The sequence below is a fragment of the Fusarium oxysporum genome, chromosome 4, assembly GCF_000149955.1.
Source record: "Fusarium oxysporum f. sp. lycopersici 4287 chromosome 4, whole genome shotgun sequence".
Lineage (NCBI taxonomy): Eukaryota > Fungi > Ascomycota > Sordariomycetes > Hypocreales > Nectriaceae > Fusarium > Fusarium oxysporum.
Window position 1 is genome coordinate 485,589 of NC_030989.1, and position 14,837 is coordinate 500,425.

Consider the following 14,837-nt stretch of genomic DNA (forward strand, 5'->3'; position numbering starts at 1 on the left):
AATATCACCTAGAGTGGTATCTCAACACCTAACGCCAAATAACAAGCCATACGCCGTGATAACTCCGATCTATGTGGTCTTATCAGTTTAGGCGGCAGCAGTGGCGGCGTTGGGAGCTGGAGTTGCGGGGCCATCCAGAAATCTGAAGTGCTCAATGGCGATCTGACAATTGAGCATGGCAGCGTTGAACCGAGCTTCTCCGGGTGGAAGAACAACCATGAGATACGTGTTTGTCGTGAACTTGAGAATGAACAGACTAAATCGATTGCCAGCCTTGTGCTCCATTCGAATGAACTGTTCGGCGTTGCGCGGCGTACCGGTGAAGCGCGAAATACTCTGCTTGAAATGCTTCATGATGTTTGACATGCGCTCTAGTCGATCCTCAGTCGGGTTTCGTTGTCCTTCAGACGAAGTCCAGGATGATACGGCAAGGAACGATGTGCGCTCGAACAGCAGCAATTCTTCAGCTTCGATGGCGAGACCCAGGTTTGCGAGATTTCGCTCAATCACCGAGAGGTTAGGCACAAGGTCATGAATAATCGACGCCCACGCTTTATACAAGCTCTGATCCCAAATCGACGTCGCAAACGGCGTGAGCTCAATCGACGACGCAGCAATACCGACTGAATTCGCATACTCGAAGGTCTTCTGTCGCACAACCCGAATGCGCTCATCGTAAACTGACTCACGTGCCGTAGGGACAACGAGATCCATCTTGTGAATGAGGATGTAGATCTTTGCGGCGGGGGAGTATTGCAGGAGCGCGGAGAGGATGGAGACGTAGGTTGCCAAGTCGCGGTCGACGTCGCGGGATTCAATGTCGAAGACGTAGATTAGCACGCCGACGTTGGAAAAGACGTGGACGCGCTGTTGCGAGAGATAGTTCTCCATAAAGGCCTCTTGACCACCGCAGTCCCAGAGATTGAGGGTGAGGTTTCCGAGGAACTTGACGTGCGAAAGATCGATATCGATAGTTGCGCCCCTACATAATCAGCTTCAACCCCCATACCTAGGCAAGGGGGGACTTACAGTCTTCGTGTATCGCGGGCGATGTAGTTGCTAAAGATAATACTCCTCATGCTTGACTTGCCGGAGCCGGACTTTCCCATGAGGAGCACCTTTTTCTTCTTGGGCTTCTTGACTTCGCCGAGGAGTTCGGGGGCGGGCTGGACCTCCGAGAGGGAGGTGTCGATGTAGGAGGCCATGATTGGAGGTTGGTGTTGGTGATGATGGAGGTTTGAAAGTTGGAGTGGAGGGGAGGTGATGAAAGGTAGCTTAGCTTTTGGCGCTTGGGTCTTTGGGGCTTAGCGCCCGCCCCCAGATAAGGTCAGAGGATGAAACGTCTTGGCTTGTCTTCCAATTGCTGTAGCCTTTTGGAAAGTTGAAGTCATAACAGTATTTCTACTTGATTTTGAATACTACGAATTTAATGCACTAAGTCACTGTGAGGTTTGGTAAGAGCTTCGGAATACCGCGTGCATGAAATCATGGGATCTCATCTAATCTGCCGTATCTTGTACCAGCCAACATCAGATATCTTGAGCATGTCCATAAATAAACCTCGATTGACAACACTTTACGTATATTTCGTGCCTTCAATTGCAGTTTACATATCAATTTTTGGTTACGGCGCCATGAATTTTGGTCAATGCCGCACAGATCCTGGATGATGCCAGGGGCAGATGTATAAGTTTAGCATATAATATTGTGCAACACTGAGCGGTTGGATAGGACACCGAGAACGCAAGATCTCAAATAAAATTCGAACAATATGACTGCATCTAATGGCTCACTCTCTTAGTGATGTCCGTGTACGACCACATTCTCGTTGACAAAGACTGGGCCTTGCCCAAAAGCCACTTAAAGCACCAAGGCTATACTGTAACATAACAGCCTGATGACTCTAAGATCACATCCAATCAGATGAAAAACAACGTTCGACGTTACACCTCTACGATAATTCGCCGACAATATAGCGGGAAATTTCCAGGCTATACTACTGGTGAAAATATCGAGGGGGACAGCTCATACCAATATCACTCCTTATCACCAGTCAGACAGTATTTATGCATTCCACGCAACTACTCATGGAATTAGCCTATCAATCGGTCTTTCTAAACAATTCTCTGGTTCATTACACACCCACTGGGTGTTTATTTCTTATACATCATTGGACACAGTAGGGATTCGTGGAAGGCTTCGAAATTTTGTTCAGCTGAGACAAGTTTACTCACCAGTTCGTCTAACCTCGTCACAAAATCTTGTATATGAAGTCTTAAACAAATGCTCAACCAGAACATTACTCTCTGTATGCTCTAGGAAGGCCCTTCTAGTGGTATCTAGCATCAAATTAAACTTATGGTCCTGTTCTTTTCGGCTTCTATGACGGTCAATTCATTAAATTCTCGCATCATTTAACATCATGTGAGTCAGTTCCCATCGAACAACAACCACATAATGTCCAAAATTGTTTTGTAAGATTAAAATCAGATACCAGTGACTAGCCTTAGCTTTCTCACCGTTCTCTTCAATCATTATACGCATGCAATCCCTTCGCCAAAGTGTTGATCACCCAAGGCATAGGGTAACACTCCGCCAACCAAGCGAAGGTCACTGAGCTAACGGCACCATCCAATCCCAGACTGTCTAAAAGCCAGGAAGGGAAACACGAGAGTGCGCTAGAACTGTAAAAGTATAGCTTGTTTCATCTCTCATTCAACAATCTTGAGTGTAAAAACTAGATCAACAACATCGAACATAAAAGCCGTGTATAAAAGATAAAATGCAGTATATGGGTATTAAGATATAAGTCAAGTCTAAATGCTCCCCCGTAAATGTTCATCATATAACTCTTAGCTACTCCAAAACCGCACACTAACACGCGCTAAATCATCGCTCATTCTCCCTGAGAAAAAGACGGCCTCCCCGTTGATGGACCCGCCGAAGCCTCATCGTTACCTGGACTCACCGACCCTGTGAGTATTGCCCATACATTTGATTCAGAGCTCTCGTGGTCAACGATATCACTATAATAGTCAGCCTCGAAATTTCCCCCCATAAAGAGAACTTACATCCTGCTATGCTCATCCCCCTCCGTAGAGGGCATGGTCGTCCAGATAGATGAGTCGGCGGAGGCCATCTGGATCATTACCAAAGCTCAGAAACTGAAAGGTAAAAGCGGTATCACCAAGACCTTTCTCTTCCATTCGCTTAATCACCTTGGTTATACAGGCTTCAACACCCTTCTCTTCAATAGGGCCGCCGCCCTCCCATATCCCATCCGTCAAGATGATGACGCTTGTTGGCCTTTTGGGATCCACCATATTAGCATCTGCGAATATCTGGTTGAAAGAGTGCTTCATATTGCAGAAGGTTTCAGCGTCGTTACCACGGAGCCATTTCCGTATTGGATTGATGAACCTGTCCATGTTCAGAAGAAATCGAGGTCGACGTTCTATTGGGTATTTCTGGTCTGGTTTTGAGGCGAAGCGGATTTCTGGACCCGTTTGGTCGATTTTTCTGACAAGCCATACCAAAACTTCCATCGCTCTGAGAACCTCGCGCTCCCTGTTGCGCATCGTCACAGAATCGTCTATTATAAAGACGAAGCGTCGGCGCCCCATTCGATTGCAGAACTGTTCGTAACCTTCCAATGCTTCCCTTTTACCATTGTTGCTGCGGTGAATGACAACATCGCCAATAGTAAGGTCCCCATACATGCCCGCTCCGTTCTGTTGTTTCTGAGGAGTGAGTCTGTGAATGTCAACGGAGGTCTTGGCCGGGCTATTGGCATCAGGAACCGAATTGTGATGACTATCTTGAGTAGAGAATGAGATGCCAGGATGGTTTGGAGAACCCAACGAATGTCCAAGGTTGAACCCATTGGTCGATACCGCTGACACAGGAGAAGATTTATCTTCCAACTCAGCTACAGCTTGAACATCACTGTGGCTCCATTGAGTTGATATGTGTCGATCAATTGGTGTTCCGTTGTTTGAAGGCATTCGGGTATTGATACCAAGAGGGCCTCGCTGGTGGATGTTGGGGTGACTCGTGGCCATACCGACCTGCCTCGAAGGTCCTGGATGGGAGAACGGCCGTTGATGAGGAGTTTGATCGGGCTGAAAAATAGAAGAGGCTATATTCACTGGCGACTGAGTGAGCATCATGGTGTGGTGGAAGCCGGGTTGAGGTAAGAGAGGCGTGCTATAATGCCCTGAAGGGGGGGCAGGGTGAAAGAGCTCCCGGTATTGTCCCTCAAAGGCCTTCCAAATAAGGATGGGGTATTGTCTTTCCCGATATGGCACAAGCATCCAACGCTCGACGAGACTGCAGACATTTCGTGATAGGAAAATGGGACCTTGTAGCGCATCGAGCGCAGCTGAATGTGATTTCACAACACAAGTAAGCGCTGTGGAACTGTTATGGAAACATTCGCCAAAGCTACCATCGGCAAGAAATGGCCAGTGTGTCAGGATCTCTCTTCTGCGATCGTTGGCAGCTTCATCAAGGGCAGCCGTGCCGCCAGCAACCCAGACAATTGCTTCGCTGATGACACATCCAAGAGACCAAACATCGGAGGCTACTGGAACCTGCATAAAACCCTTCTCCTGGTCTCTGTAAAACCTGGTTGCTTCGGGAGAGCCTGTTGTAATTTGTTAACGTAATCCAATAATGTGAGAGGAGAGTAGTTACAATATGTCCTGTTTCCGTCATTATCCTGGAAACTGGATTCATCCTCATCTATTGGTCGATTGGGTGTCGCAGTGTCGAAATCGGCAAGCTTCATTTGGAAGCCATCCGAGTACCGTCCATCTTGACCAGGGAATACCAAGATGTTGGCAGGTTTGATATCCCGGTGAGCACTACGACATTAGTAACAGCCAAGAAAATTGGGGGTGTCACGTACAATCCTGTTCGTTGATTCCTAGGGCCGCCTCCAAGGTTTTGTATCTTGTCGATGGCTTTGGTGAGACCCATCAAGCCGTATAAGAAATACCGCCGCTCTTCTTCCGTGGCTGGTCTTTCGTTGCGCTTGAATAATTCGAGAAGGCTGCCTTCACTCGCATGCTCCAGGATCATGAAACAGCGATTGTTCTGTTCAAATGAACCAAGATATTTAACAATGTAATCGCAAGACTCGATCGCGGCGAATGCATTGTATTCCTTGATCCATGCATCTCGCAAACTTTCTCGTTCTCGTGTGCGGTATTCTTTAAAGACGACAGTACCCTACTCATGTTAGATGGAATGGGAGATGCAGAAGAGGGAATTTACCGTTGAACTCCATTCATGATCGAAGCATTCAGGGTACAAGGTCACAACCCTAATGATTGATTTGGAGTGGTTTGAATCAGTCGTTATCGTGAAAGTTGTTTTCATAAGCAATATTTGCCGAGGGTCGATTTTTCGCTTATCCATGGGTGCGTGTCTCGAGAATATCAGAGGACAGAACATCCATTGGTTCTCGCAAAACTCCTTCATGTCGTCGACAAGTGCAGGATCATCGCCGAAACATTGCGCATTTGAGTAACGGTAGTCGCTGGTCCTGATAACCATTGGAAGTGAAGTTGTTGATGAGGTATGTCCTCCCCGATGTACACCAAAATGGAGAAGATGTTCAAGTAGCCATTCTCAATCGTCGTGGGAAGAGCGTGGATGTTGCGATCGATCGCTCGAGATAATCTTTGCTGGCCACCTTTCCTCCACCATCTGACCGTGACAGCAGGGCTAATAAACCTGGTCACAATGTCGTTTCCGTCAAGTCCCGGTTGCGATTCCTGCCGAACATATCGTATAAACTCCTCATTGCGCTCGTCGCGCGGGCGCTTTCTAGGATTGAACATGGCGGCTATTCAACGAGGACCACAAGAGTCCGGTGTGAAAGTGAAACCAGCAATCTTTCTGGTCCAATTGCGTACAATTTAGATATGCAGAAGAGGAGAATATTGGTGATGATGTTGGAAGGTAAAAGTGGTGGAAGTCTTTTCCGGTAAATTATTTAAGGTCGCGGGAAAGTGGTTCGCATAAAAGGCATGTGCGATCTTCTCCAACGAGGCACTTTCAGTTCATGCCAATTCGGGTCATCAACTTTCCAGATTGGTTAGGAAGGGTGTGCATATGCAGCAAGGCTCTCCTCTGCAACATTGTATCATGCCCACCACTATCTGGCGAAGTAGGCTGTGTTGAAGATGCCTTAAAAAGCGAAGCCACTCTTTTTCTGCCTTCTCGTATGATTTGGATCTCTAATCCGAGGATCTGTACCTTGAAAGTGGCTGAGATGGAACATGGTGGATATAGTTCATCATGAGGAGGCTTGTTCGAGACCAGACGGCAGAGCCTCACACAAGAGTGAGAGAAGAGAGATGGTGTGACAGGCACATCGGCGCGGGGAACTAGGCTGCAGCCTAACATATGATCCCACAAATGGACATGGCTTGACATCACCAGGCATATCCTGCTTTGTGTAATAATCGCTGAGATATATGTTATCCACGAGCTCATGACTTGTGTCAAAAAATCTATTGTCTATAAAAGGTACAGATAGGAACAAAATGGCGGAAAATGAGATGGAATCAACATCCTAGATTGTGTTTTGTTACTCTAAGATGCGTATTTGACTCTTTCGCTATGCGGCCTGCGCAGCATGAAAAGAATAATCATCCAAACAACAATGGTCACGATCGTGATGGTAGCGGAAAGGCCAAAAAATAGAGAAAATATCTCCTTGTTCAGTCTCCATGGCGCCTTTGCGTTCACTTGAGGCCATTCAAGAATGCCGCTCTGAAAGAAAGACTGCAAATATAATTAGTTGTTGCAAGATGTCCAAGGAGACAGTGACGCACAGCCATGAATGTTCCAGGGAGGAAAATCAGAGTCACAAAAGTGATGATATGCATTGAGCTCGTCTCTCGCTTGGTCTTGTTGGCGATATTCTCCATATTCCGAGTCGATAAGTGAGCGCTCTCTGCGTAGATCTTGTTGATCTGAATGGTTTTGTATTGGAGAATGGTATTGTACTAAGGAAGTCAGTCCTGAATCTCTCAGTGTTGAAGTGAGAATTACCATTTCTTTGCTCTCCTTGACGAGCAATAGCAGCGCATTGAGCTGCGCCTGATGAGCGTCGATATTGGCCTCGATATTTCGAGAGTGCCGACAATATTGAAGAAACGAGTCCTCACAACCCTTCTTGATCTCTTTCAAAGCGGGGAGCCGATACTGAGTCATGAGACACTGGTAGTGCTCGCGGATCTGTCTGATAACTTGGCTGTTCAGCTTGAGAACCAGGAGCGCTTCTTGAATCGTCTCCAAGCCTTGTTGCAGTTTCTGTAGCTCGTCAAAAGAAAACACTTCAAGCCTCTCGAGTCTTTTGACTCGGTCATTGAGATCACCCCACGGATCCTCTTTTTCATCGCTTTGACTGCGGCTCGTCCCAGATTCGAGACTCGTCATATGCGAGAGCCTTTTCGAGGGAGACCCAGCCAACCCTGTTATGATTTTGACGTCTTTAGTAAGTGCCGACTCGTCTTTGATGGCAGGCGTTCTCGCTTTGTCCACAAGTGGTTTAATTGCATCAAAGAGTTCGTTGATGTAGAATATCCAATCATCATCGCACCAATCAATCAGCATAGTGAGAACCTCAAGCGAAGACGAAAACGCCTGTGGAACAGATTCTAGAACGCTTGATCGGAGACATTTATTCTCAGCCAAAGCCTCTTGGAACAGTTCCTCGTTCAGTGAGTTGCCCTTGCAGGTCATCCAAAACGACTGCCCGTTTTTAATGTCAAAGGAATGATATACTGCGAGTTGTCGGACTCCCCAAGATCTGTTCGGGACGGAGGTGGAACTCTCGACGGATCTCAAGACAAACGAATACCTAATTTCGCGTCCTGAGAGACCCATTCGGTCGAGAGGGAGGATATCATCCTCAGGCGAGAGCAAAGTATTGTCGTCATTGAATTGAGGAAGATTGCACCATTCCTGAGCAGAGTGCGATCGCCGGAAAGAGTAGAGACAGCTTAGAAACGAAGGTGGGATTTGTTGATATGTGCAGAGATATTTGAACATCTTAACTGGACATCTGACTTGATCTTTGGAAGATTTGGACTGGAGAGACCTGAATTTGTTAGATCCGGTACGCAAGTACAGACCAACGCACTTACACGTATCTCATCTTTGGGACTTTCTTATTTGGCTGTAAGCGAAGTAATAAATCTTCCATGGTCTTGATATCACCCGAGAGTGATTGACAGTTGCATTGAGTCATGCAATCGCACGTTTCGAAGATCTTGAGACAAGCATTTTCAGGTCTCGGGTGAAAGATTCGAGCTGCTTCTCTATTCCAAGTAGTAGCTACTGCTTGTCGGGCTCTGGTACTCCTTCTGCTGGGAGCAGTTTGAGGATAGTTGTGAGAGGCATCGCATATCCTGTCGAAGTAAAGTTCCGGTTCGGACAGCTCCACAGTAGTGATACTATTTTGGGAGGACATGATAGTATATGGCAATTTGATAATGAGCTAGTGCTTGATGGCTTTGTAGATTACTCGGGACCAAGCTATTTTATTTCCTTGAAGAGAATTCCAATTCCACAAAGCAGGGATCAAAGAATCGCATAGCCTAGATCATATGTAACGGCAAAATTTGATGAAAACTGCCTGATATTGGTTGTGCTCAAAAGGGGATTGGCAGTGATGTTTGTTGATGGTGTGAATGAAGATGGTAGAGATAGACAATGGGTATGAGGCCAGGTAGGGTACTGACATGTAAAGTGGCTGAGCTCGAAGGCGTATACAACAGCCCTCATGTAACCCGAACTGAACACTCAGTATTGCTCATATGCGTAAATAACTAGAAGGAAAAAAAAGGCAGGGATTCACATTGGGTATTGCGAAAAGATATATCAGGAATGTATTGTAGCCATTGCGTGGTTCATGGCGCTAGATCATAGATTTCGTCTTTCTCAGCCTGGTCCAGATGTCAGCTGCTGGGTTAGAGACATCACAAGATATACAAATGCAAGAAGACAACCCACTTCAGTCAAGGTTCTTGGAAGATAGAACACAAACTCGGTCCCTATATGCTGGAGCCACGGATCAGCTTCTGCTTCACGAAAGCACTGCCACTCCCAGTGACCCGACCTACGCACCTCGACCTCAATGCTCTGGTCATTGAACTTGGCCCGAAGGTGCTTTCGTACATCCTCTAGCCGCACCTTGTATGCCACAATAGAGTTGTGCTTCATGGTGGCAACCAAATGATTGGTGATTGTGCAATGCGGTTAGATTCTGGTGACGGAGTCTTTGTTTTCTCAGTTCTGTATCGCGCAAGGTCGCCTTGGGCGTTTTTGTCGCCTGAAGACAGTCTGCCTTGAGGATGGTTGGGGACTGCGCCAGGCATGTCGGGCAGGTTGCTAGATATTCGCTCTCCCGATGGCTGCGGCTCAAGATAACGCGGGGCTTGCTCGGAGTATTAGGGGGCGATTGGTAGATCCTCGCTGGACAGCGCAACGGGCTGGGCTTAGGGGATCAGGCTCTCGGATCAATTGCCTATCAAGTTCGAAGTATGACTGCTGTACGCCATACTGCAGCTGAAAATGTGCCAAGAGAGGCACAAGCAGCAAGGGTGGTTGAAATGATGGACGCCGTTGGCTGATAGCCTACCGGTCTTGGGGCGATGGCTCACATTTTGGTCATGCAGATGATTGCGAAGCCAACATGCAGCGAGGTGCAGCCTGATGTGACTCTTCTTCGTCTGAGCCTTAATTCGCACCATGAAAGACGAGAAGTGGAAGAAACATAAGACGCGAAGGGCCTGCAACGTCTTTGTATCGCTTTTAGTGTTTAACAGTGCCGTTGTCAATGTTTCATCACAAAGCGGCTATGAGCAACTGCCTCAAGGATGACCCGATAACTGTCGAAGAAACTGTGAATCAATCACCAGTTAATTCCCGGGCAGTATACGCCAAATCTGTGTGATTCTGATCAAATACTGACCGAAACATCCTTTCTTGATACTGCGCGTAACCGTGATTGATGGGGTGATCGAAAATATGTCTAATCTTTCAGGTCGAATTTGCCAGCAGCGTCGACGTCAGGTTGATGATCTCGATATTTCGGATTGATGATTGGAGCGGTTGAGAAGATCAGGCTCTGGACACTTACACAAACAACGTATCTTAAGTTGATGCTGGAGATTTGGGCAGTGCAGACAGGGCTTTCATTTTGTGCAACAGTTCTTGCGTAAATCGTTTATAACTAGGAAGGAAGTGTAGCTGTAATGCTCAAACTCAAATGAGGTACTTGAAATTAATCATTGATGTTAAGAAATGCAAGTTGAAAGCGAACGAAAGGAAGATACGGCCAGTGAACCAATGTGACCGTGATGGTGGCGCAATGTTTGGGAAATTGCGTCCGCAACCATTTGGAAGTTGTTGGAAGTCCAATTTTTGCATCGTTATCATAAACCTCAACAGGATCCGTTCAATAATTTCTTAAGTCAGCTTCCAGACACTTAAGTCACTGACCCTAAAGAAGATTAAACCAGCAAGAGCTTCATCCTGAGTTTGGGACTGTCCGAACTCCGTTTCAATTGCCGAGATTGCTACCTGTCGGACACTTTTTATCTCAGGGCCCCATCGAAATCAGGCTGAGATTGTCAATTTTCAGGCGCTGGTTACACCAGTCAAATTGAATGTCACCGAGGATGGTGGCAATGGCTTTGTCAGGCGGGGAAACGTTGAAGTCTGATTCCGCCCTACAAGGCTGCTTTAAACACAAGCTTTAGCTGATGTGGAGAAACAAGCTTGGCTTCGTCCCTGGATTGAATCCGTTTGGCATAACCTTCTTAAAACCGTCCCAAAGGCGAAACCAATAACGAGCGCGTCGGTGCGAGCCGTCATTAATCCTTTCATTCAAGTGCCGTGTTGGAACGGACACGGACTTGGGCACAAGAACCCAGCCACAGTCCGTTCCTCTTGAGATGACGATGCAACCCTGCAAAGTCGAGATATAGCGCTGAACTGAACCTGCATCGCCACACCGACACAGAAAACTCCGCTGCAAGTGCCCTGAAACCAAAGCCGAGTCCGACCTCTGGCTTCAGTGTCACAGCCACATTCAAGATTCGAGTCCGCTTCTCAACCAAAACAACTCAATCTCTGGTGATCTCTTGACCTACGGGCACGGTGAATAGGGGAAAATCATCAGATCCGCCTTTGAGGTAACTTCAATGCGATGAAATGGATAAGCTAGGATCCATGAGTCGTGGATCTAAATGAGACGTTTTCCCCGCCGTTGAGAAGTTTAATGATTCAATTTCATCAACGCTAGCATCAAAACAAACAGTTCAAACTGTGTTCACAATGGCTTCGAGATCAGATCCAAACGTTCCGTTGCTCAAGACGTGCCAGACGTGTTTTCATGCCAAGATTCGATGCGAGAAATCGCAGGAGTCTGGAAAATGCGATAGGTGTTTGCGCTTGAACAAGACATGTGTCTTTAATCCATCTCGGCGACGGAAGGCTTTGAGGCCTGGGTGAGAATTTTGCACTTTGTGGTTTGCAATTACTAACTTGGGTCAGGCCGTCAAGGAATCTTGAAGCTGCGAGTCCTACAAGATCGAGGTCACCGTCCTTGACCTCGGCCAATGCGACCTCAGCAAATGTTACGGATACTTCACCTGGGGTGTCCACGACACCAGCCAGCATTGATACCGAAGCATCTCACAACCCGTTCTCCAGGGGATTATTGCCATTTGAGAAGGGACAAGAGTTTCTCGATACTTTCAGAATGCGCATGTCGCCTCATTTTCCGTTTGTGGTGGTTGCAGAGTCGGTAACTATTCAGGGGTTGGTTCAAGACAAACCAACGTTGTGTGTCGCGATACTCGCGGCAGCTTCACATGAGGATCTCAAGCTTCAGCAAGCATTAGGCAAGCTCTTCAACGAAATTGTCCTTGTCAGGATGATAAAAGGGCCTTTTGCAAGCCTGGATATGCTGCAAGGGCTGTTGGTGCATTTGGCTTGGTGAGTTAAACGTCTCTTCACAGTTCGTCGCTAATGGTTCAGGGCGCATTTTCATCAAGGAACCATGAAGTACACCCAGCATCTGTCACTTGCAGCAAGCATCATCTCAGACATGAGACTTGATCGGCCGAGAGTTGCAAGTCTATGGGCTTTGAATCGAGAGAGTAAGCATGGGTCTGGTGAAATGACGCACGATGAGATGAGAGCTTTGGCCGGGACTTATTATCTCTCTTCCAGGTATGTCGTACAACAGCCTCCAAACCATATCTAACAGGCAATAGTTCGGCTGTCTTGCTACAAAAATCGCACCACTTTCGATACTCTCCATTTATCCTCGAATGCTGCCACAAGCTCTTATCCAGGGGAACTGCTCCTTCTGACAGACATCTTCCATACATCATTTATCTTCAGAAGCTTACCGAGGAGGTCGACGATGCAGTAATTGAAGCCACAGGAGCCATTCGAGGGTCAAGACAGGATAAACTGCCTGCTGAGCTACATAGAATCAGAGAGCGATATACGTCGACAAAATCATCCTTGCCGTTTCCGCTCAGCGAGAGTCGTAAGTGCTTGTTCCCACCAAGGAAGAATCGCTTCTGACACATCTAGCCACAATTCTTCTGCAATTGCATGTCCTTGACCTCCTTATCTGCCAACCTTCACCGGATGGCGTCTCATACGGCCTAAATGGCTTTCAAAGTCTTCAGCAGGGCGCAGACCAAAGCCGTCTTCTAGACTGGCTCTCACAAAGCATGTCTGCTGCAAAGTCCCTCATAAGCGTGATCCTCCTTCTCCCACAAGGCGACGAAGACACGATGCCCAACATCGGCTGGATCATGCTATACTGTGCAGTCTCCTTATCAGTACGACTCGATCTTGTAGCAGCACAACCCGAAAATGCACAAACTGCGGGCCATCTTCGACGTATTCTCGACATGCCTCACACCCTTCGTCAAATTGTCCTCCGCATGGAATCAGCGTCAAACTCAAACCCCGGTGACGGTGAATCAGATCCATACTTTGGTCTTGCGAGAAGAGCCCGGCGTATCGAAAGGTGGTATCTTGAGCGATGTGGTCCTGTCGAATCGCCTGAAGTCGGGAGTCTTTTCGGATCTACCGAGACGTCACCGTCAAACCCGTTTACCGGAGATATTGGACTCACCCCATCGCCTTTTCAAGATCCTGGCTTGGTGCCGAGTCTTCAAATAACAGGTGAATCAGATGATACGTGGATGACCAACATATTGGCAGATCTCGAAGTTGATCCTGGGATGGAAAGCTTGCTGTTCACTGGACCTTTTGACTTTCTCGGCGAGCGTCAACAATAGCGTCGAGGAATGGCTTTATATACTTTTGTACGGATACGGATAAGGGGAAGCGTCGGAGTTGGTGATGGCAATAAACTTATGCCCGTTGGATATTTCATTTGTGTTACATATTACATCCCGTATACCGCCGGACCAATACCCAAACTCCGTCTATGTCTATGTTCATGTACATCGTCGACTATTTTTTACTCTTCTTTCCCGCAGCCTTTTTATGCTTCTCTTTGCCCTTCTTGATGGCATCGACGAGCTCCTCGATCTCGGCCTCCTTTTCCTTTTCAGTCTTTTCCTTGGCATTCTTCTCATCGGCAGCCTTTTTGGCAGCTCTCTTCTTGGCCTGGATCTTCTCGACCTTTTCAATTAGAGCATCGCTCTCTTGCCACAACTTCTTGGCGACTTCTTCATCCTTGACTTCCTTGCGCGCAAAGTCGACCTCCATACATTCCTTGATGAGCTTTCCACCAGGACCTCGAGCAAAGTCTCCGTCCATGGCGGTGTAGAGGATAGATTGGGCGGCCATGTGAGGAGACTTGAGGAGGAACCAGGGAACCAAGTAGCCAGTGAGATAGATGGCGAGTCCCCAGAGAGATCCACGCGTCAACCAGCGACGCGTGCTGGGGGTTCGGGCAAGACCAGGGTCCACAAAGACTACTCGGGTGTTGTTGGGAGCCTTGTCGGGTCGTTCGTAGGCATCGAGGTGCTTCTGGAATGCTTGACCAAAGACGTTCATGGCGAGTTTGCTGCGAGCATATGCCGTACCGGGACTCCAGTTGGCCGTTGAGACAGGCTCCTTGAGGGATGGTGATCCAATGTAGGATGAGCAGGTGGGAATAATAACTCGAACATCTCGATCGATGGGCTGCGCTCGAAGAGCCGGGCTTAGAATACCGAGTAAATGGAAATTAGCCAAAAAGTTGACCATCCACGTCTCCTCAATACCCTCCTCCGACTCCTTCCTCTTTCCACCAGGGGGGGTCATGGCAGCAGCGCACAGAATAATCATATCCAACCGTCGAGGCGGCGCATTATCAATCCATTTCGTCGCAAACGTTCGAATACTGTAAAAGTCCGACAAATCGACTTGTTCGGTGTAGATCATCTGGTTATTCGTCTTCTGTCGCAGATCCTGGATATACTCGACGAGGAACGGATCCGACGGAGGCGCCTGTGTGAGCAGAACCAGCTGCGCGCCCTGCGATGCGAGTCCGAGGGCCGTTTGGGCGCCTATACCGGACGTTCCGCCGGTCATCATGACGACTTTGCCATGGAGGAGGCGCGGGCTGGGATTCTTGCGGCCAGAGGTCCAGATTTTGAGGAGGGTTAGGAGGGTGAGGGTCAGGATGGTGTAGATTATCGTGCGGCTGTGCTGGCGGACTTGTTCGGGGATGCCATTTTCGAGGATGCCGAGGAAGAGAACGAGAGGCATGGCGATGAGTTGATGTGGTGTTGTTCAGCGCATGTTGGAGGATCTTCTGCGCTAGACATGATGGA

At 47.8% G+C, this 14,837-nt stretch overlaps 6 protein-coding genes across 7 annotated transcripts; 1 reads left to right on the top strand and 5 right to left on the bottom strand.

Annotated features, from left to right (window-relative positions):
- Positions 1-1,298, bottom strand: FOXG_07552 (uncharacterized protein). The gene is made up of 2 exons (XM_018386136.1): positions 1,030-1,298; positions 1-982 (listed from the first exon to the last, which is right to left on the bottom strand). Exons 1-2 carry the CDS (start codon positions 1,203-1,205, stop codon positions 88-90), a joined length of 1,071 nt encoding a protein of 356 aa, XP_018243248.1. The 5' UTR covers positions 1,206-1,298; the 3' UTR covers positions 1-87.
- Positions 1,299-2,751: 1,453 nt separating this feature from the next.
- On the bottom strand, positions 2,752-6,316 carry FOXG_07553 (serine/threonine protein kinase). Of its 2 annotated transcripts, XM_018386138.1 has the most exons (5): positions 5,278-6,316; positions 4,910-5,232; positions 4,696-4,865; positions 3,072-4,645; positions 2,752-3,026 (listed from the first exon to the last, which is right to left on the bottom strand). In XM_018386138.1, the coding sequence occupies exons 1-4, from the start codon at positions 5,557-5,559 to the stop codon at positions 3,084-3,086; spliced, it is 2,337 nt and encodes a 778-aa protein (XP_018243250.1). In that variant the 5' UTR covers positions 5,560-6,316; the 3' UTR covers positions 2,752-3,026; positions 3,072-3,083. The 2 variants fall into 2 exon arrangements, with proteins under 2 accessions (XP_018243250.1, XP_018243249.1); XM_018386137.1 differs by having other exon boundaries at positions 2,752-4,645.
- A 287-nt stretch (positions 6,317-6,603) lies between these two features.
- Positions 6,604-8,488, bottom strand: FOXG_07554 (uncharacterized protein; the record flags this gene model as incomplete). Its single annotated transcript, XM_018386139.1, has 4 exons — positions 6,604-6,795; positions 6,846-7,019; positions 7,066-8,116; positions 8,163-8,488. 4 exons carry the CDS (start codon positions 8,486-8,488, stop codon positions 6,604-6,606), a joined length of 1,743 nt encoding a protein of 580 aa, XP_018243251.1.
- A 439-nt stretch (positions 8,489-8,927) lies between these two features.
- Positions 8,928-9,240, bottom strand: FOXG_19503 (uncharacterized protein; the record flags this gene model as incomplete). The annotated part of the gene is made up of 3 exons (XM_018399724.1): positions 8,928-8,963; positions 9,031-9,078; positions 9,145-9,240. 3 exons carry the CDS (start codon positions 9,238-9,240, stop codon positions 8,928-8,930), a joined length of 180 nt encoding a protein of 59 aa, XP_018243252.1.
- Positions 9,241-11,358: 2,118 nt separating this feature from the next.
- Positions 11,359-13,349, top strand: FOXG_07555 (uncharacterized protein; the record flags this gene model as incomplete). The annotated part of the gene is made up of 5 exons (XM_018386140.1): positions 11,359-11,531; positions 11,578-12,021; positions 12,064-12,258; positions 12,303-12,583; positions 12,631-13,349. 5 exons carry the CDS (start codon positions 11,359-11,361, stop codon positions 13,347-13,349), a joined length of 1,812 nt encoding a protein of 603 aa, XP_018243253.1.
- On the bottom strand, positions 13,287-14,814 carry FOXG_07556 (alcohol dehydrogenase). The gene has a single exon (XM_018386141.1). The coding sequence runs from the start codon at positions 14,770-14,772 to the stop codon at positions 13,528-13,530; it is 1,245 nt and encodes a 414-aa protein (XP_018243254.1). The 5' UTR covers positions 14,773-14,814; the 3' UTR covers positions 13,287-13,527.
- Positions 14,815-14,837: the final 23 nt, after the last annotated feature.